General features: G+C 38.0%; 1 protein-coding gene across 3 annotated transcripts in view; it reads left to right on the plus strand.

Annotated features, from left to right (window-relative positions):
- Positions 1–21,509, plus strand: part of Frk (fyn related Src family tyrosine kinase) — a 171,099-nt gene that overhangs the window by 63,909 nt on the left and 85,681 nt on the right. For all 3 annotated transcript variants that reach the window (XR_015450017.1, XM_087207900.1, XM_087207898.1), the window contains exon 3: positions 8,673–8,794. Coding sequence is in view for 2 of the 3 variants with exons in the window: in XM_087207900.1 (XP_087064026.1) it covers positions 8,673–8,794 (122 nt within the window). In the remaining variant the exon portion in view is untranslated. The remainder of the gene's footprint in view (positions 1–8,672; positions 8,795–21,509) is intronic.

The following is a 21,509-nucleotide window of genomic DNA, read 5'->3' on the forward strand; positions in this document are numbered from 1 at the left end:
TTGTGTTTTCTAATCCTGCTAAATTGAAATACAAGTTCTAGGGGCTCCTAGAAATTTCTTAGTATTTTCTCTATAGATGATCATTTCATCTACATATAAAGACTTTGCTTCTGCCGTGCCAATCCTATCCTAGTTGTGTCATTTTATTGCCAGGCTATTTTGGTGGGGACTAGGTTTCAAAGTTTAATGGACAGATAAAGAGTAAGCACATCTGCCCTTGGTCCCCACCTTAAGGAGAAAGCATTGTGTCTTCTCCATTCATATAAGGCATTCTCGCTGGAAGTATGGAGTACATGTCTTTAATCTGTTGAGAAGGTTCTGTTCTACTTCTAGTCTCCTGATAGCTTTTACCATGAACAGCTGTAGAATTTAGTCCAATACTTTTTCTCCAACTAGTGACAGGATCATATGGCTTTTTCCTTTCCTCTGTTAAAATGATGACTTTTGGGGATGGATCATCCAATGCTGACCCAACACTGCCATCCCTATAATAAAACCACTTTCTACATCCTGCCAGATCTGACTTCCAATAGTTTGTTTTGTTAAACAAGTTTCTATCTATGTTCATACATTTTCTTCTATTATCTTTATCCAGTTTTAGGATTAGCACAATGTTGAGTTCCTAAAATGAGGGGAGAAGTGTTCCTTCTTTTTTCTGCTTTAATTGTTTGATATAATTTATCAGTTAAAATGTTTATGAGCCTGCTGTTGTCATATAGGTAAGTTTTCAATCTAGGAATATACTTTCTTTAATAGGTGCTATTCAAATTTTTTATTTCCTCCAGAGTTAATTTCATTAATTTGTCTTCCAAGGTACTTCTTAGAAGTTGTCAAATATATTTCAAAAAAGATTTTTGTAATATGCTTTCTATATCCTTTTAAATTCTGTAAAATCTGTGGTAATGTCTCCTAGATCTTAATATTGTAATTTTAAAAATGTATAACTGATATTGTGTAACAGGAAGAAAAGGTCTAAAAGAGCAGGGTAATTGGGAGGGGTAGGGGAAGGGAAAAAAGGGAAAGGAAAAAATATGAGAAGAGGAAAAAAATTCAAACAAGGTCTTTGCAAATAGGGAAGGGTGGAGGGGGTGAAGGGAGGGCAAGGGAAGGGGGAAAAAATAAGAACCAAGATACTCATGTAAAGGTTCAAGATCCCAATGATGAATGTAACTGTATTTTATACCAAAAATGTACCAATAAACTTAAAGGGAAAAAAAATTTATTGAAAAGTAAGTCACATTTTCCTGATGAGCTCAGAACTTAAAATTCCCTTTTTAATATTAAATGGAGTATTTTATTGTACTAATGTACTTTTCAAATTTGGCTGAAAATTGAATTCTCCCTGGGATTAGTAATTTTCATGTGAATCCCCTGGAAACACCAAACACCAAATATCTGCATTTCCTGTTCATTCCTGTCCACCATTGTCCACCAAACCAGTGTGTTCACAGATATGCAGTTGATTTCTGCATATTTGCACGCACGATTTGTCCTTTATTTCTTTGGATTTGTCATATTTTTTGAATCTTATTCAGAGTATGTTTTCTTTAAGAAGATTTCTAACAATTTCTCTGACTGATACCACTACAATTCCATGCTTTTTTTGGTTTATGTTTTAGCACTTTCTTTTTGACTTGCCTCTTACAGTGGTCTTTTATCTCTTTCTTGATACTCTTAAGTATCCTAAGATGCCCATCTTTTACTTCTTCATCTTTTCTCATATTTGAAATTAATGATTAATGATATACTTCAGTATATTAAGCACATGAAAAACCAGAAAGGTGGGCGCAGGGATTTAGCTTAGTGGTTCTGCCGCCTGCCTTGCAAGCACAAGGTCCCAAGTTCGATCCCCGGTACCCAAAAACAAAAACAACCCAGAAAGTATATTATGTATTAAGAAGGTAAAGATACCTTCAAGATGTTTATAATATTTTATATGAGATAAAAAAATTCATGAAGGTGAGCAATGACATAGTGCACCACTTAGTGTGAACATGATGGGTACCATAGCTGAAATTTAGACATAAGCCCCTAGGTTTGCTGATGTGTCTTCTGATGGTGTGCATGTACATTACTAGTCAGCAAATAGTTTAAATATCACCTGTGGTGTAGGCAAAAAAAGAAGACAGATGTTCTTCTTTATTTTTTTGTAAGAAAAACCTGTATCTAGGAAATTTAGAATGGGATAAGTCCAAAATGTGACATGATTAACTTATTTTGAATGGGTACACATACCAACTACTTGCTGACTAAACTCAGAATTTAGTCCTGTTTATTCTTTGAAGGCTATTTCCAAAAAATAAGTTACTTTGTAAATATAATATTCATGACATAATACTATCATGATATAATATTCATGACACTGGGGATTAACATTTTAAATAATTGAGTGAATTTTAAAATTCCTTTTATTTTTCTTCTGGGAATGAAAAGGAAATGGCTCATGAGAGGAGATAACTACTGTTTTGGAGGGTAGCAGGAAATTAAGTGGTTCTGTCACTTCTGAAATTAATGCTCCTACATCCATTAAGAAATATACTACTTTCTTTATGGCAGAGTGCTACTTCAAGCTTAAATATCACTTAGTTTCTCTTACATGAGAAACTGAAATTATGAAAAAAGAGCAAAATAAAAGATAACAAGAAGAGAGATAGATCTTTCTCAAATGGGAAGGGGATCAAGAGATAGAGGGAGGGGGATGTAAGGGGATTGAAAGGGGGTGAAAATAAAGAATGAAGATGTGTTATGTATGTGTACCAACTCACCACAAGAAGTGTAAACATTATGAACTGCAAACATGTGCTTAAAAAATGAAATATGCTATGCTACTACCCAAAAACTTTTTCATAGAAACAACAGGAGTGAATATTTGTGATGTTTTGTGAACTAAGGTATTTTCTCAGGCACTAAAAGGTCAGTTACATTTGGCTTTTTTGGATGTGACCAAGATAGAAATTATTTAATAATTAATGTTTTCAATTCCTTCTTCTAGATTCTAAGACAAATATAATCATACATACTACACAAAAATAAAATAGGTGGATTAAAGTTTGCATTTTTATCCAAGCTTGATGATTGTCAGTATCATTATATATGTACATTCCTTTTTTATTTTAAAAGAGAAATCGAAATTGGCTTCCATTTCCTTTTACACACATAGGGGATGGTTATGAAACAAAGACAGTGCTTTGAGATTGAGTGCCTGTCTGAACTTTGTTGCACTCTTTGTGAACTCTTTGTGAACTCTTTGTGTGAGGAATAACATGCTTTTGATAACTAGACTCAGGGAAGTGGCTTTAGGTAATAACCAGATTCTTTCAGGAACAGTCACTTCCCTGGTGAGGACAGCACAAATTACTTTTCTTTACTTCTGCTCTATAATAGTTTCTTTAAAATTCCCCCTTTAGTCTGACAATAAAGGTGAGCAACAACAACATAAAAGCTTTATCAAGCGACTCAAAGACTTCCTGATTTCTATAGCACTGCAGTCCTACCTCAGATAAAGAATTAAAGTGATATTGTCCCTTTATCACACATTCTTTATATGTGTGTAGCACTGATAGGCTTGTATTTTGAAGGACTAAAAGTCAGGTTCATTTTTGATCTTTGCATTCCTAGGAAATATTCACTTTGGGAGAAGAGAGAGAGGTCAGATTGGAATCCATGGTCTGAGGCCAATTAGCCTTACAACTGCTCTGCAATGGAAGCCAATGAGGAGCTTTATGCTTTATACAAGGTACTACATAGGGTTAGCACAAATGAAAGATTATGGGCAAACACAGGCATGATTGAAAGAAAGTTCAATTCTCAGCGTAAACCTAAGTTCTTTATAAAATGCTCACATTAAAGAATAATGTTTTAATAGTTTGATCAATATTTAAAAGCTCCAAAGTACACATGGCCAATATTTCCTGCCAGAGATATGTGGAGTTATCAGACTTAGTCCTTGGCCAGGCAAGTTCTGCAGCTCCAAGTGAACACAAGGAATAATCTAGAATAAGCAAATGAATTAAAAATTGAGCACAAGCTTATGTATACTCCATGTCAAACTGGAAGGGTAGTCACTGAGCACTATAGGAGTTCGGAGTCTGCAAGTTTAAGAAATGCCAGTGCAACTAATGGTATCAGTGTAAGTTTGGTTGGAGAGGATGTAGGAAGACAAAGTTGCAGGAAGGGTTAAGTTCAGATGGTAGAAGAACTGAAATTCCAGGTTAATAGGAGTTTTATTCCAAAATAAAATAAAACAACAACAACAACAACAACAGCAGCAGCAGCAACAGCAGAAACACCTGTGTGTATGGACTGGTGAGATGTACCAGCACAAGTTTTAAGAAATCCAGAGATAGTGGTGTGAGCAGAAGAGCCTGAGTTAACACATGAAAACTTGTGGCAATAGTGCCTGATTCCTTGCACATGATCAATAAATATAAGCTATTAACACTACAGAGAATTGATAATGAAGAATGGCCTTAACTCAAATCATGATTCATTAGACAGAGGTTATTGTGGAAGAAGGGGAAAGGAAAGGAAAGAGTGACTTACAAAATGCGTACAGGCATTGTTTTCTTTCCTTTGTCCTTTTCATGCCATGGGGAGAGGGTAGCAAGGTTAACTTGCTGTGGGCCAAGGGGCATTGAGCCTAGAAAGAGTTTGAAGAAGGGGGAGACCTGATTGCCTGGAAAGGGAGGAACTTTGCAGAGGCCATCCTGGCAGTGGTAAAACACAGGTCAGGGCAGCTGAATCATTTGAAGCACACTTGCTCAAGGGGACCCTGAGTCTTAGCCTTTCATTTCCATTCCATAAATGACGAGACATGGTTATGAGCCTTAAGCCCCATGCTTAAGGCTAGTGACACAAAAGTCTCCTGAGTCACAGTGGGGAGGACAGTGGTTGGCTTTCTCTGTATTGACATGCGTAACCATGATGATCCCCTGCCCTACAAACCTGAGCTTCCAAGCCAGCGTCCTCCCAGGTTCCTTTGCCCATGGGTAGTTATGCCAAGTTGGTTTGTTCACTTGCCTTCCTTTCTGTGTTTTCAGGGAGGGTCCAGGTTTTTTCTGAGACTAGTTTTAGGAGTTTATTCTTTTTCTCAGGGTCTGTTTATGGGAAATGAAGGCACGCCTTTGTTCTTAGAGAGATACAGTGAACCCTTGACTTATGAACTCAATTTGTTCCTGAGGGCTGGTTATAACTCAAGTTGGTCAACTGAAGGCTCAGGCTCCTCTTCACAGCCTTCAAAGTCTCTCTCCTGTATACAGGTAGATCTCACTGTCCTTAGAGAGACATTGGCCCAGGCTTTCTCAACCCCACACAGGAAAGGATGCTGTAATGTTCCTTTCAGAACTCTTTAAGGGTTAAATCTGTATCTGAGACCATCTGGAAGCACAAGCGCCTGGGATTTGGGTTGTAACAGAAGATTTTGGTTGTAAGTCAAAACTAAAATTCTACTTATAACCCAGGTTGCTCATATGTCAGGCCAGTTGTAACTTGAAGGTCCACTGTACTAGACAAAGAAACAATAGGTTTAACTCTTGAAAATTTTAGTCAGCAGTTACTGGGCATGGGTTTTTTCTTTAAAGAGTGTAGGATGAAATGATCTCAGTCAGATTGGAATTGTGAGTAACTTTGGTTCCTACTTTGTGAATCACTGAGGCAGCTAAACTCTGTTACATAAAATGACATTTTAATAGCACTAATGCATCTAATTGGATGTTGATTTTCCTGATACCTTAACATTTGATTGATATCTATATTATTTAAATGTTGACACTTAGTAAAACTGTTTAAGTTCTGTTTTCTTTCCTCTTAAGGCTTACTTTGTCTTTTTGTTTCCTTGTAAAATACAAAACCTCCAGTAATTACACTGAAGTTTCAGTCTTTTTGAATTAGTCAAATGGCCTACTGCCACCTGGTGGCCTTTGTCCTAATGAAGATTGACAGGACGAAAGGGTCACTTGGGATGGGAAACGTCTAAATTTATAATTTCTTCCTTCAGCCAGTTCTCTTGAGAGGTACTGAGCATGAATGTGCCTGGACATCAAGCGTTTTAGTGATCTGACTTTTCTTCATCTCAAAACAAGGCTGAATTATAATTACCGTAATTCCCAGAGGAAATCAAAACATGAGAGGATAAGTAACCTTCCCAGTGACATGCTGCTGCTCTTTGCTGTTGGTCTCTTCCTCTTCCTAAGGTGTAGCCAGGCACGCTGTACTGCAGTCAGGTCGACTTGAAACCCTGAAACATTCAGCTTTACCAGATGGTGCCAGGTGGTTCTCTAAACTTGTACCAAATTATACTGCCACTGGTGTTGTACTAAGGCTTTTGTTTCACATTTTTCCAATACCTAATACTGGAAGAGTTTTAAATTATGGCCAGCCTGGAAAGTGTAAGCTTGTGTTTTATTGTGATCTTATGGTGAATACAGTACCTAATTACTAACATAGCTAGAAGGTGAACTTCTGTCCTTTTGATTTTTAATTTGGGCTTTCCATTTCTCTGAACTAATTATATCCTTTGCCAAATTTCCTGTGCTTTTCTCTTTTATTGATTGTAAATCTTAGTATGATCTAAATACTAATCTTAGTTTTTGTTACGTATTTTGAAAATATTTTCTCCAGTCTGTGGCTTGTATGTTGGTGATTTGCTGGTGCAGAAGTTTCTAATTGTGATGTAATAAATGTTACCTTTTCTCTCCCTTGAGGTCAATATGTCATTTTCTTTTTTTTTTTTTCTCAGTCCAACATCTTCCAAAAGTTTGAGGGCCGGGAATGTAGGTCAGTGGTTTTGCCACCTGCTGTGCAAGCGCAAGGACCCAAGTTTGATCCCTGGTACCAAAAAAGAAAAAAAAAAGAAAGTTTGAAAAATTTGCCTTTTACATTAAGCCTTTATGTAAAATTATTGTGTGTGCTATAGGCAGCATCTGTATTTCATCATGTGGATTATTAATGGTACCAGCATCATTTATTGAATAATCTGTCCTCTCACTACTAATTTGTATATTTGGTTCTATATGAGGTTTTTTTCTTCCCATGTTCTGGTGTTCTCTTGACTTATTTCTGAAATGGTAAAAGTGCATTTCTACTTTCTGGTGAACTCATGATACCCCACTTCAGAACATTTCCATGCCTTGTGTGGTTTCAATTGGACAGACAATACTCAGTGGACATCAGTTTGGACTCAGAAATTGAATCAGTATGGTAGCCATTAATGTAGTGCACCTTGTGTTTCCAGTTCTTTGCATTCTAGGAAATGATTAGATTGCACTTTCTACTCTCTTTGCATTTAGGCATGGCCAGGTGGTTTATTTGCTAACAAGATGATTTCGGAGTAGAAAATTTAGATAGAAGCTCTGGAACTTAGCATCATGGAAGCATAAAGATAGACCTTCTCCGAGTGAGACAGACAGAGTACAGCTCCATATGCCTGTTAGGAGAGGTGCAGATGAGTGAAAAGATAGCTGTTGTCTTAAGACACTGAGACTTTTAGCTACTCATTACTCCAACATGACCTGAACTATCCTGATGAATATAGTTAATGTGATGCAGTTTACAATTTGATAATTGGAAAAATGATAAGCAAACCATGTCTCTCTAATTCCTTTCTCCAAATTTACCTCTAATTTTGTTGTTGTTAGCACCTTCACAATCTCCAAAACCAACAACTTGTCAAGCAATTTTGAGGTAAATTTGGTAGCTTACATCTCTTCTCCCTGCTGTATTTTCTCCTTCAAGTCTACATTTCAGAATGTCAGTAACCCACCTCTCTCTTTGAATATTTACGTTGGTAAGGATGATGTCTGAAAAGATGAGTGTTTATTTAAAATCCTTAATGATCATGCTCATCTTCATGGTCCTGAAGTGAGGGAGGGGTCGTTTCTGAAAAGCAAGCGTTCTCAGATTTTTCTTATTAGATCACATTGTTTCCTATCACTTGATACATATTTCAGGGTGGATCTGATAGTATGATCTATAATTATTTGTTGGGCTGATCAGATGCATAAAGAGTGTGTTATCATGATTTCTGGAAGGGTAAAGATAAGTGGGTAAAGACCAGAGGTAAAGGTAGCACCAAGAATACAATTCCCATGTAGATATAGTTTTTCCATATAATCTTTGCACTGTTTAAAGTTTCCTTTATGTTACTAAATTCCCCCTAAACATTTCAAGTCCTAGTGTGTTGTAGTGGGATTGGACAGTGATAGGGGAGGGAAAGGAAAGGAATTAATGCCTGGAGAAGTGCATTTTTAACTGCTCACACTTGAATGTGAGATATATGAATCCTTCAGTTGGAATATTTGCCTCCTGACATGAAGAAGGCAGCAGGTGAGGCAGCAGGCAGTTTGATGGTGATGCTGAGTAATTTCAGGAGCTGGATTACATGGTAAGGCCTGCATGTGGGCTTTGGCTTTGACAGGAGGGCATAAGATCTCAGAGTGCAGGATAAGAAGGGATTTTGGGGTGGGCGCTAGCCAAATTTCTGCTTCAAGATCTCTTCTTATCGGTCCTGGTATGGTTACCGACATCCTGAAAAACTACCTCACATATCGAAGCTGCCATTTATATCTGTAATAATTTCACTAAAGACTAACAAATATTTCTGATCTTGCCAAGCTTCTTGTGCCTTCAAAATGAATGTTAATTGATCATTTAAAATTTATATGTCTCTCTTTTAGGTGGTTCTTTGGAGCAATCAAAAGAGCAGATGCAGAAAACCAACTATTATATTCAGAAAATCAGACGGGTGCCTTTCTGATCAGAGAAAGTGAAAGCCAGAAAGGAGAGTTCTCCCTCTCAGGTATGGGCGTTGTTCTGTGTGGGCTGATGTGGGTTTGAATGGGGTGTAGCCATGACTCTGCTGTGTGAATGTGGGCATGCTGATTTTACACTTTGCCTTATTTCTGTTCTTCACAGTAGCACCAAAATTGAATCTACTGAACTGCTCAGAAGTAATATTAAAAATTAGAAAATTATTATTTATGGCTAGAAGTCTCTATAAATAGATTCAAATACATACACTGCAGCTATGAAATAAAAAGCACATGAATATGTTACATTGTCTCACTTTTGCGTTATCTAGGGTCCTTTTAAGGAGATGATAAGCAAGGAGCGAAAATTTCAGTGTTGCCAAAATGATCTTGCTTTTCCTTCTCTTCCCCTCCCCTCTGCCCTCTCTTTTTCCGTTTCACTTATGTGTTTGGTAAATAGAAAGTGAATCGAAATATTGAATGAAAATACTTTTAATTAACCCCCTTTTCAACTAAAATGCATGTTTATACTGCCCTAAGTAACAGAAATTTAGGAAACCTTAGAAATATCTTGAGTTACAGGTGATTACATGTATGTTGTTGCTCTCAAAACTCTTTTTGGTTATATTTCGCAGTGCTTTCTACACTAGTCTATCTCTAAAGTTTGAAACTTCCTCTTTTATTGCCCTATTCTAATCTCTGTATTTCATAGGCCTGTTTGTTGGGAGACAGGACCTCACTGTATAGTTCAGGCTGGCCTCGAACTCAGAATGATGCTCTTGCTTCCACTTCCTAAGTGCTGGGATTACAGGTGTGCACCACCACATGCAGCAATATGGGCCCATTATTGTGTTGTCACTCTCTTTAAATGATTGCTCTGTTTCTCTCAGTAGATATGACCCTTGTGGGGGAGAGACTCAGCTCCTCTCTCCTTGTTATGCAGTAAGTGTTTACCATACACGATGTTCATGGGCCTTCTGTCTGCCAGGCTCAGAGTGAGGGCAGTCTGCCGGTGCCACACTGAGGAAGGGTCTGGGCCCCACTGCTGGGGACCCTGCTGTGACCTGAATTCTGGCCAGCTGTGTTACATGGCACCTGCTACCTCTTGCACACTTGGCGGTCCCAGTGTCAGAGCAAATGGGTTGGGGCTGGAGGGAGTCATGGACCTGCCTTTGAGGTGGGTTGTGCAGGGTCTGCACTTACTTTGGCCCCTGCCTATCCTGGCGCTGACTCAGTATGGTAATCCAGCATTACATGGATTCAGCTTTACTCTCACTTAGCTCTATGGATAAGAAAAGAATGCTGTTCTGATTATTTCATTTTTTGTTTTTGTTTTATTATTTTTGGAGACAGAGTTTTACTATGTAGTGCAGATTGGCCTTGAACTTCCTGTGCCGCCCAGGCTGGCTTTCAACTTGCAATCCTGTGCCTTAGCCTCCTGAGTGCTGGTATTAAATGTGCCTACATGTAATATGTCCCTGATCCTTTAAATGCTGCTTATAACCATCGAAATATTTAATGATGGCCATTAGCCACCCAGAATAGATAATCTACCGTAAGGTTAGAACTTCACACTAGTACACATCTGTATAAATTTAGGTGACATAAGTGAACATTTCATGTAATAATTTATTAAAAATTAAAAATTTTACAGGTAAAAGAATAATCTAGAATATCAGTCCCTGAAGACACTTTAAAAATATTTAAATACCTTTCTTTTCAGACCTTTTTCTATACTTGATCTGTTTTTATGTACACACACATGCATATAAACTCACACCTCCATACAAGGAAACAAAATTGAGATCATCTTATAAATGATGAAATATAAATGTATGAATACATGTTTATAACACAAATATGTATGTTCCTATATAAACATAGTGCTGTGTGTATATGTATAATATAGATCTAGCTTCCATTTTTAAAATTCCATCTTGCAGTATCCTAGGAACTTTTTTTTTGATACAGGATCTTGCAGAGTTGCTAAATTCCCTGGGCTAGGTTCAAACTTGCAATCCTCCTGCCTCCATCTTTCAAAGTACACCACCATGCCTAGCTTCCTGGAAACATTTTTGCTTTTTTTTAAATATTCTCCTATACCATTATTTTTAGAAGCTATATAACTTTGCAATGTATTGATTTTCATTTCATTTGACTTATTTCATACTTTTTACATTTTTGTTATTTCAGTTATTGTACTGTTATAAAATATGATACAGTGGTCATCCTTATTGATTTCCATGATAATATATTCAGAAGTATAAAATTAAGTCTTTGAAATTTCTATACTATAAGAGAATTCCTTCTTTAAATGCATCCATATAGTTTTATTTGCTTTTGCCAATATTTTTATATCAAGTTAGGTGATAGTTATTTAGCCAAAAGCTAGACTACATATTTTAGCTTAGCATTAAAAATATAGAAGAATAATATTTCCATGAGGAAAACAAACTAAAAGTACAATTATCCGACCCATATCTTTTGATAATGTTCAGGCTACGGTGACTGTTTAGAACACTAAGAAGAATATTTTGCAATAAAACAGCTTTACAGGCTTGGAACAAAATTACAAGGATATTGGCTGTTATGTGCTGTGAATACTCTAGAGCTTTCTTGTGGATTTATAAAGCTTTGTAGGCTTTACTTGGAGATCAGCATATCCTTATAGATTCTTTTTCAATGAAGTCAAACAATTTAGAGTCTTTCAAACAAATTATCTGATTGTGTTGTATTTCCTGGGGGATAAAGTAAATGCATCCTATTATGCCCCACTGAAAGGAAAATTTTTAAAATTAGTCACAAAGAAGGCTATACAGGAAAAAATGGCAAGAAAAAGGTCTACAATGTATCTATATTAAACAAACAAACACACATCTAATTGGTGACTGTTGGTTATCACCGAGGCTTTTCAGATGTACCACTCATGGATTTATTTCTTGGTGCAGTTGTCTCCTTAATCAGGCAGAATTGATGGTCTTCAATTTTGCTGACTGCTGAGCTGTTAAAGGAAGGCAAATGATATCCTTTTTCTATCTCTGTCTTTCCCACATGACTTTTCCTTAGAAGTATTGTCTTTATTCCTTGGGCAGCAATGGCTTGTCAGCGAAGAGTTTTGTGAGAAAGTATGGTTTATTGATGCTGGGGCTCCTCCTGGGAGAAGCAGCAGCCTAGGGCAGGGGTGGGTGCTAATTGGGTTGTTGGGATCCTTGCATGGCTGTCGGCTCCTGTGAGGTTTGAGTAGATTAGAAAAAAGAGCTAGGGCCATGACATCTCTCATAATTAGCTGTGAATTACAGCAGCGCTTTTGGATATTACATATTATATGTTGTGGCCAGAGAATCTGTCTTCATTAGATGCGTGACAGGTAGTTTTAGTGGCCCGATTGTTATTTGTCATTGGTGGTGAATTGTTTTTCTGATGAAAAATATAAAAGTCTGATGTCAACTGGTTTGGCTATTTCTCAACACCAATTATTTAAAAAGGAAATTATTATTGTTATACCATTAATATTGATTTGATGTTTGGTATCCTATAAAGCAGTTATATTATTGTTTAAAGCAGGGATAGAATTGAGCTGCAGGTGAGTTTTTCAGAAAAGGTTCTATATTGTACATTATAATTTTACTTTAGGGGACTCTACATATAAAAACCTGAAGCAGTAGAGAGACTTCCAGATTTCTTCACAGTGAAACTCTTTTAAGAGCAAATAATAATTGATTGCAGATAGTTGAAAAACTGACTGTCTTGAAGTCACAAGACAGTCCCTTCAGTCGAGGAGGATTGAAATACTGTTGTCATGTGAGGGAAGAAGTGGCAGGAGCCAAGTCTCCCAGAGAGAGTCAAGAAGGACTTCCTGGAGGAGGGAGTGCTAGTGTTCTGTATCAACTTATGCTCCAAGGTGACAGTGTGGGTGATTGTTTCTGGCAAAGACGAGTGCTCAGAGTTGTGAGGACTTCCGTGCTTTGTGGAGTGTTGGGAAGGGTTGAGAATAGTGATGTGTGTGTGTGTGTGTGTGTGTGTGTGTGTAGAAGGGGAGAAACAGAAAAGGAGTGCAGAAAGCTGGAGGTAGAATGTTGGAGGCTTTTTATGACATGCTGTGAAATTTGGGCTTGTTCTTCAGGGGAAGGTTTAGGAGGAGGTGGTTGTTCTGTCCTGTGTTTAGGTAGTTGTTTCTGATGGATGCGTGGACGAGATGTTCACAGGGAGCAAGTTGGGGAAAGGGAGAGGAGCAAACACAGTGGCATCCATTGGTGCTCTCCTAAATCACAGATGAAGGAGAGGCCATCAGGATTATGCAGAGAAGGACGGAAGGACCCAAGTTTGTGGGCTGCATACTAAGTGTCTGCTCTGGCACTGGGCATGCCCCAATTGATAGAGTCTGCACTAGTCACTTTCTCATTGATGAGACAAATACCTCAGACCCACGCTTTAAAAGATGGGAGGTTGATTTTGGCTCACAGTTTCTGGTGGGTTCAGTCAGTAGTCAGGCTCCCCCACAGGAATGGCATGGTGAAAGAACCTGGCACAGGAAGCTGTTCAGTCCTGGGACAGCAAGGTGGGGAGCCAGGGACAAGAATACGCCCTTCCTGGTCTATCCTCTAGTGACTGTCTTTTCTAACCAGGTGCAGTCAGGTCTGAATATAAGACTTTTGGGGGACATTTTAGATCTAACATGTAACAGAGGTCCCTTTGTTATTCTTAGTGGGCCAAGTGTGGGAGTGGCCTTACAATTAGTGATGAAAAGACTGATAAGGTGTTAAGCAGTCTGGTTTTAGTATCAACTATTTGCAGAGTTGTTTGGAAAGCCCAGAACCCATGGGCTTCAGGTGCTGTGGAGAATTGCAGCTTATTTTGCTCAAGAGGTGTTTTTAGGGTCCTGTGGGAAGCTGAATTTAGGTGCAGCTTTTCTTCCTGCAGTGGGGGTGATTGTGGGTCAGGGCCAAGAAGCCCTTTGAGTATGATCCAGTTGTAGCTCCCAGGTCCTTTCCTCCATAGTCCTGCTTGTCTTCATACATGCAGGCCTGAACCAGGGCAACAATGAGAAAATGGAGAGAATGTAGAGGATAGAATCAACAGAATTGGTGGGTGATAAGAAATGGAAGCCAGGGAGAGTGAAGTCAGACACTGCCAGATATCTGACTTGAGTGAGGGGGCAGTGATAGCTTTAGCCAAATGAAGTCTGCAGGAAGACAAACTCTTCAGGAAGAGAGGAAGGAGAACCTTGGAGGTATTTGAGGTGCTGTGGGTCGATGTACTTCCTGGTAGCCATTCTCTCTCTTGTGAGTTCTTTCTTCTTTTTTAAACATTTGCATTTACCTGAGCAGAGAATGAATGGGGAACCCTTAAAAAGAGAAGAAGTTCAGTATTTTCTATCAGTTTTGAGCAGAGCATTTTCTTTGATAAAAATTTGTCAGAGTATTTAGGTCCCATGGAGTATGCAGCATTTTTCACAGTTTTTATGAGTGCATAATGATTGTTTGCAGTGCATAATGATTACTCTGCTTGTGGGGACCTGGAGCCTGTAAATAACACATTTAATTTTTTATTTCTTCCCTTTCCTTCCCCTCTCCCCTCCTCCTCCATCTCTTGATCCCCTTTCCATTTGAACAAAATCTATTTCCCTATTTCTGTTATGTATCTTTTATTTTGCTCTTCAGTTATATTTTGAGTTTCTCGTATAAGAGAAATCATGTGATATTTAAGCTGTGTTTCTGATTTATTTCACATAATAGTATGGTCTGAAGGTGCATCCATTTTCCTGCAATGAATGAATTTCAATTCATCCTTCCTTGAAGCAGAGTAGTACTCTATTATGTATAAACACCACATTTTCTTTATCCATTCATCTGTTGATGGACATATAGACCACTTCCAAGATACAGCTATTATGGGTTGTGCTGCTATAAATATGGCTATGCATGTATCACTGTAATATAATGTCTTTAACTCTTTAGGGAAGATACCTAAAAGAAGAGCAGCTGGGTCAAATGGAATTTCTAGCTTCAGTTTTTTGAGGAATCTCTATAAGGATGTCCATAGTGGTTGTCCTAGTTTGCATTTCCATGTATAGTGTAGAGGGGCTCCTTTTTCCCCACAGCATTTGTTGCCAGCATTTGTTATTTGATTTCTTGATAATAACAATTCTAATAATTATTTATTGTTGCTGTGAAATCTTTTCTTGAGAATATGATGTGCCTCTCTGGTAACATAATTTAATTTAATTTTTTAATTTTTTTTTTTGGTACCAGGGATTGAACTCAGGACCTTGTGCTTATGAGGCAGGTATGGCACCACTGAGCTAAATCCCTGGCCCCATAATTTAATTTTAAAATAAATACAGTAGAAATTTTAGAACCAAAGAAATTTTTTACCCTTTAAGGTAATTAATTACTGTTGCTCAAAGTATTGCACAAATAGTAGAACTATCTTTAAATGAAGAATGCCACTTGATGTGATTGTTATGTGATACCCTTAGCTGCATAATTGTGTGTTCATTTAGGGGAACTCTGATACTTGGAAGTGGCCAGAATTATCTGAAACAGCTTCCTGAATAATATGGATGATTAACCTGAATGATACATAGACTTACAGCATAATTTTATAAATATTTTTACATGCCTTATAAATTTTTTTCCCCATTAACTTTATTGGTACATTTTAGGTATAAAATACAGTTACATTCATCATTGAGATCTTGTACCATTACATGAGTCTCTTGGTTCTTATTTTTTTCCCCCTTCCCTTGCCCTCCCTTCACCCCCTCCACCCTTCCCTATTTGCAAAGACCTTTTTTCCATTTTTTTCCTCTTGTCATATTTTTTCCTTTCCTTTTTTTCCCCTTCCCCTACCCCTCCCAATTACCTTGCTCTTTTAGACCTTTTCTTCCTGTTACACAATATCAGTTATACATTTTTAAAATTACAATATTAAGATCTAGGAGACATTACCACAGATTTTACAGAATTTAAAAGGATATAGAAAGCATATTAAAAAAATCTTTTTTGAAATAAATTTGACAACTTCTAAGAAGTAACTTGGAAGACAAATTAATGAAACTAACTCTGGAGGAAATATAAAATTTGAATAGCACCTATTAAAGAAAGTATATTCCTAGCTTGAAAACCTACCTATATGACAACAGCAGGCTCATAAACATTTTAACTGATAAATTATATCAAACAATTAAAGCCGAAAAAAGAAGGAACACTTCTCCCCTCATTTTAGGAACTCAACATTGTGCATGCCTTATAAATTAATTCTGAAGACAATTCAGAAAGTAATAGCCTATCTTGCCTACGCATAAATAACAGCTTCCTAAGGAAAAGTGTTTATCTTCTCACATTGAGCTAATGTGTATCTTTCATGCTGAAACTGCATATTCAAAGATCCATTTATTCATAAGCAACTCATTCACTTTGGGTAAAACTTGCTTTTAAAACTATAGTTTAAACTTCTTATTCAGAACAAGCATTTTTTTTTGCTTTTCTTTCTTGCTAGTTTTGTATTTATAATTTCCAGTAATTTTGTAAAGGCAGAAGACATTCAAACACTCACCTCCTTGCACTGTGCTCTACAAAGAGTAAAGATGAGAAAAGCCATTCTTATTTTCTGAAACCTCCAGAATCTGCGTCATGTAAGATCACAGATAATCCTCCTATCTGCTGAGTTTCAGCCTTATTTTAGAAAGACAACTTCACACCTCGACAGGCCAGTTGTTTCCAGGCAACAAGATCTTTATAGAAGAGACAAACTGCACAGAGTTCTCCCAAACTTCCAGATCTGCAGAATCATTTGAATCTGATTCTGGCCTGGTGGTAAAGGCTCTGTGCCTCATTAATAGTCCCCTGAGCCATTGCTTCATTCTTCACTTAAAATTGTGAACCTTGTGGCCACTGGAGTTTGTCAGTAATTCTGTTACTATTAACCGTGAATGTAAATACAGTTGTATATCCCAACTAGGGGTAAGGCTGTAATGACTGGAAAAAAATGTGCTTTTTGTATGTTATATAATGAAACTTCTATGGATTCTAGAAGCATTTTGATACTGCTTAAAGATGTTTCGCTTTTTAAAAAGTGCAAAGGATGCAGAAAGGAAATTTTATGTTACCCCAGTATCTCATATAAAATGTATTAAATTTTAAACATGTTGGTGCCATCTTAGAAAAGGCCTTTTAATTAAAGTCATAATTTAGTTGTGCTCAGCTTAATTGGAAGTATCATTGACTATAATAGCATGTGACTGTTTTCTTGACTTGTGGTACACACTATCTTTTCTAAACATTGCTACTGATAAGTTGCATTTCAAATGTTTTAAATACTCTATTAAGTTAAATTAACATTTTACTATATACTGCATATCTGCATTTGTTTCTGTGTACGCACACACAGATACACAAGAAAAATAATTTTCTCTCCAGAGCACTGGCTTATGGAGAGATCTTTTATTGAAAATCCATGGCTAGCAATTTTAGAAGCCCTAGCTTTCTTTTTTTACTCCTTCTTTTGGTTACCGTAAACCCTTCATAGTGCCTCATGGAAGTCTTCTTGTTTTGCTTACCTTGTTTTACTTATTAAAACATTTTTGTATTATTATTTTGAGCTATTTGAAGTGAAACATAACAAAGAAATGATGTGTATTACTTCCTTTTGCATGTAATTATAAATAAATTTCAGATATGAAATAAATATGTAGACACTTGATAAGTCATGTAGCAGTCAGAAATTTGTTATCTTTTGGTAATTTATGGTATATTCTACTCCCTTATTTTTTTCACTTTATTAGGGGCTACCTTAAATTAATTCTTTATTTACCTTTTGTCTCCTGTATTTACAGATTAAGATAGTGGTGACCTAAGCATCTCTGAAGGTAGCATCCTATTACTTTCTATGCCATTTTCCAAAAACAAACGTAAGAGATGCAGAATCAGTAGCTTTGTAAGCTAAGATTATCTATCCACTGGTGCTTCCTTAGAAATCTGGATGGTATTTTTCCAGCTTCTAGGGGACTGCTGATGAGCAAGCTGCCTTTGACTTGGTATCAGAGCCGGGCTAGTCCAAAAGAAGGTGGGGGGATACTTTGACCTGTGCTTAGTGTGTGCCTTGTCTTAGAGGCAAGATAAGCTGTGGCCAGGAAACCAGGTGGCCGTTGCCCTCCTGTGTGTACTGACTTAATGATCCAGGCCTTCCTTAGTGTCATGTGCAGCCCGCTCATTTTCTACATCCAAGTGAGAATGCAGCTTCCACCCAGAAAACGGGATAAGGGTGCAAGATGATAGGCGATGATGGTATGCTGCAGACTGACCTGTGAAGCTGACCTTTCCAAAAAGAGGAAATAAGAGCTCTCTTGATTGTTTTCACACTCTAACACTAACTTTGTAAACAAACAGTAGCCACACAGCATTACTGTCTTAGTCAGTTTGAGGTGGTTTTAAACAACCAATATTTATTTCTTGCAGTTCATAAGGCTCGTGACTCCAAGGTCAAGGTGCCGGCAGATTGTTGCTCCTTCTTGGCTTGCACACAGCTGCTTTCCTGCAGCATCTTCAAGTGGCAGAGACAGGCGGCTCTGATCTCTTCCTTTTCCTATAAAGTAATTAATGCTATCATGTGATCACGTATAGTCCTTATGATCCCCTCTAAAACTAATATTCTCCCAAAGGCCCCACTTCCAAATGCCTTTATATTCTATGTTAAATATATAAATATGTATTATATAAAGATAATATATATGACATATTAAATACATAATATTTTGGAGAAGAAATGCACAAAACTTCAGACCACAGCAATGATAGAATATAAAGTCTGTTTGTTATGGCCACAGGCAAACCGGAAGAATGGAAGGAGATCTTGCCTTCTTCTAGTAAACTTATATGGGTTGAATGTTTGCTAGACATTAGAAATGTGCATGTTTAGAGGCTTGGTGCATTACTAACCCTATTGTGTGTGAGCTAACAGGGAAATGCATACTCATACAAATGGATAGAGGAGAATAGGAGCACATACATACAAAGTTTCTTTTAATTTAAGGATAAATATAAAAAAAAAAAAAAAGAATCATGAGATTCTGGACACTCCAAAAGAATTTCCCAGCCGTGGCCTGTAGTCCCAGTTTGTCAACTACATTAGATTAAGTAACACACAGTAAGGGCTGGGGATTTCGCTCAGTGGTTCTGCCGCCTGCCTCGAAAGCAAAAGGTCCCAAGTTTGATCCCTGTTACCACCCCCCCCCCCCAAAAAAATTGCTGTTAGATCCAGGGATTTAGCTAAGTGGTTCTGCTGCCTGCCTTGCAGGCACAAGGTCCCAAGTTCAATCCCTGGTACCAAAAAAAAAGCAACACACAGTGTATTAGTAAAACATGCCCCTGGATGAGTCTGGGTGGGTCATAGAGGGGAGAAATTGGGTACTAATTGGGTATTTGGTGCCCAGTTTGTTCATCTCTGACACTGTTCCCTTTCTGTACTTCTTGGCTGCCATGAACTGAGCAGCTTTGGTCATCCGTGTCCTTCTCACATGATATTTCTGCCTCTAGAGCCAGCCAATCAGACTGAAACAATAAAACAATTAAACTTTTCATCCTTTAAATTGTAGATGTTGTGTCCAGCAATGGGAAAGCTAATAAAGAAAATTGGTACCAGAGAAGTGGGATCATTGCTGTGACTGTACCTGCCTATGTGGTTTAGAAGCCTTTGCAACTGCTTTGCAGGAGGAGTTTGGAAAGGTTTGGAGATGTGGGCTAGAGAAGCCCTAAAATGCTATAAGTTGAGCCTGATAGTAGATTCTAGGTAGAAGAGCAGAAGGCAGAAAGGAATGTAGACAGTAAAGGCCAGGCTCAGGAAGTTTTACTTGAAACAAGGACTCCACTGGCAATTGTACTAGAAGTCATGTATTATACTCTGGCAGAAAATTTGTCTATATATGTCCATGTCCTGAGACTCTGTGGGACAGTGAGTTTAAGGGTGGTGGACTAATTAATCTGAAGAGTAAATTTCAAGACAGTCAAATAGGCAGGCTGTGGCTGAACACTGATGTCTGCTTTCAGCCAGATTTATAGTGAGACAGGGAGGCAAAGGGCAGAGCAGAAAAATTTGAAAAACTCAAATTTTGTCCCAGAAGGAACCACATGTAAATTTGGGGCCAAAATGTGGGTGCTGAAGAGATTATCACCATTAAACAGAAGTCAAGTACTTTGTATAGAGATAAAAGGAAAGTTTCCTTGAGAATATCTCAGAAACCAGCATGACCCCATTCATTGAAGGCTCAGGGGTTCAAGAGTGTGAACTTTTCATTTGAGAAGAGAGTCCTTGGAGTCTCTGCTTAAGAAGGGCCTCCAGGATCCATTTCACTGTGCTCAGCCACACAAGCACTCAGGTGCTGTGCAGCCATTTCCAAGGGGGTCTGACTTCTGCTTCCACTGACAGCAGACATTGGTCTCATCCACATGGTGCTAATTTCATTGGCACATTAAAGGCAATTGCTGGACCAGGAAGGCTTTCACTCAGATTTCAGTGAAATCTGAAAAGGCAGTGCAGAAAGCTGTGCAAATGAAACCAAAGTTGCAGTGAAGACCCCCATGAGGTTGGAGATGCCAGGAAAGTGGGGTGTTTACAAGGAAAGGTGCAACGTGAGAGTGGAGCCAGCCAAAGAGAGAGGCTATATGGGCCCCAATCAGCAAGGCCACAGGGTTGGGACCTCCCAGGCTTTCTAGAACTTGCATCTCACTACTATGTGCTCTGGACACTGGACATGGAGCAATACGACTTGCTGTTCACCCTGCTGGGTTTCAGACCTGCTCTGGTGTGATTTTTTTCCAGTCTCTCTCCTTCCCTTCTGGAATGGCATTGTTTACCCTGTGCCATTGTACCTTGGAATTATTTAACTTATTTTGATTTTTACAAAGGTTCATAGCTAAGAGTTTCCTTTGAGTCTCAGAAGAGATTGGGGTTGGACTTTTGAAAAATGTTGGAGTTATTGACACTTCAGGAAGGGATTATTATACTTCTAGTTGTAGATGGGATATCATATTGTGTTAGGTGGAATTATGAACCTAATATTTTCTTTATTTGAAGATTAAGTATGGTTTAAGGAGATGTGTTTTGGATGTGTGGTTAAGAAATGATGGATTGTGACTATTAATCCTGCTTTGTAAACTTGATAGGATTAAAAAAGCATGTACCTTGATGTGTCTGAGTGGTCATGGAAGTGTGACCTTAGATACTGTCTGTGGCCCCTAATATGTTCACTTGCTCTGCTTTGCTCCTGGCCACCTTGAACTGAACAGTCTTGCTCCTTTGCATCCTTCCCTTATGGTATATTTACCTTGGAGCCAGCCAATCGTAGACTGAAACCACATGACAATTAGACCTTTCTTCCTCTAAGTTGTGAATATCAGATATTGTGTCCAGCAATGGAATATCTGACAAATGCACCAACCTATGTTCTAAAATGTGAATTCTTTGATAAGCCAGCAGTGTTCCATAGAACAGAGGGTCTGTCAGTTAACTGTATGAAGGGCATTCCACATTATATTCCCTGTGCTCTGACTCTACAAAACGTATTAACATGTCCGAGGAGTGTGAGGACAAAAGAATTGAACTTTTTCAATGCAGAAGTTCTCAAACTACTTGGCCATAGAGCCATTTCTTTTAACATTGGGAAAAATAGTAAGAGATACCAAACAATAAGCTGGAGAGTTAGAGAAAATAATATTCAATAAAAGGGATGGCAGAAAAATTTGAAAGCATAGATACAAGAAAGTATAA

This window comes from Heterocephalus glaber, unplaced genomic scaffold (genome assembly GCF_053883595.1).
Source record: "Heterocephalus glaber isolate CG9 unplaced genomic scaffold, H.glaber_assembly_v1.0 deba00000896, whole genome shotgun sequence".
Classification (NCBI taxonomy): Eukaryota; Metazoa; Chordata; class Mammalia; order Rodentia; family Bathyergidae; genus Heterocephalus; species Heterocephalus glaber.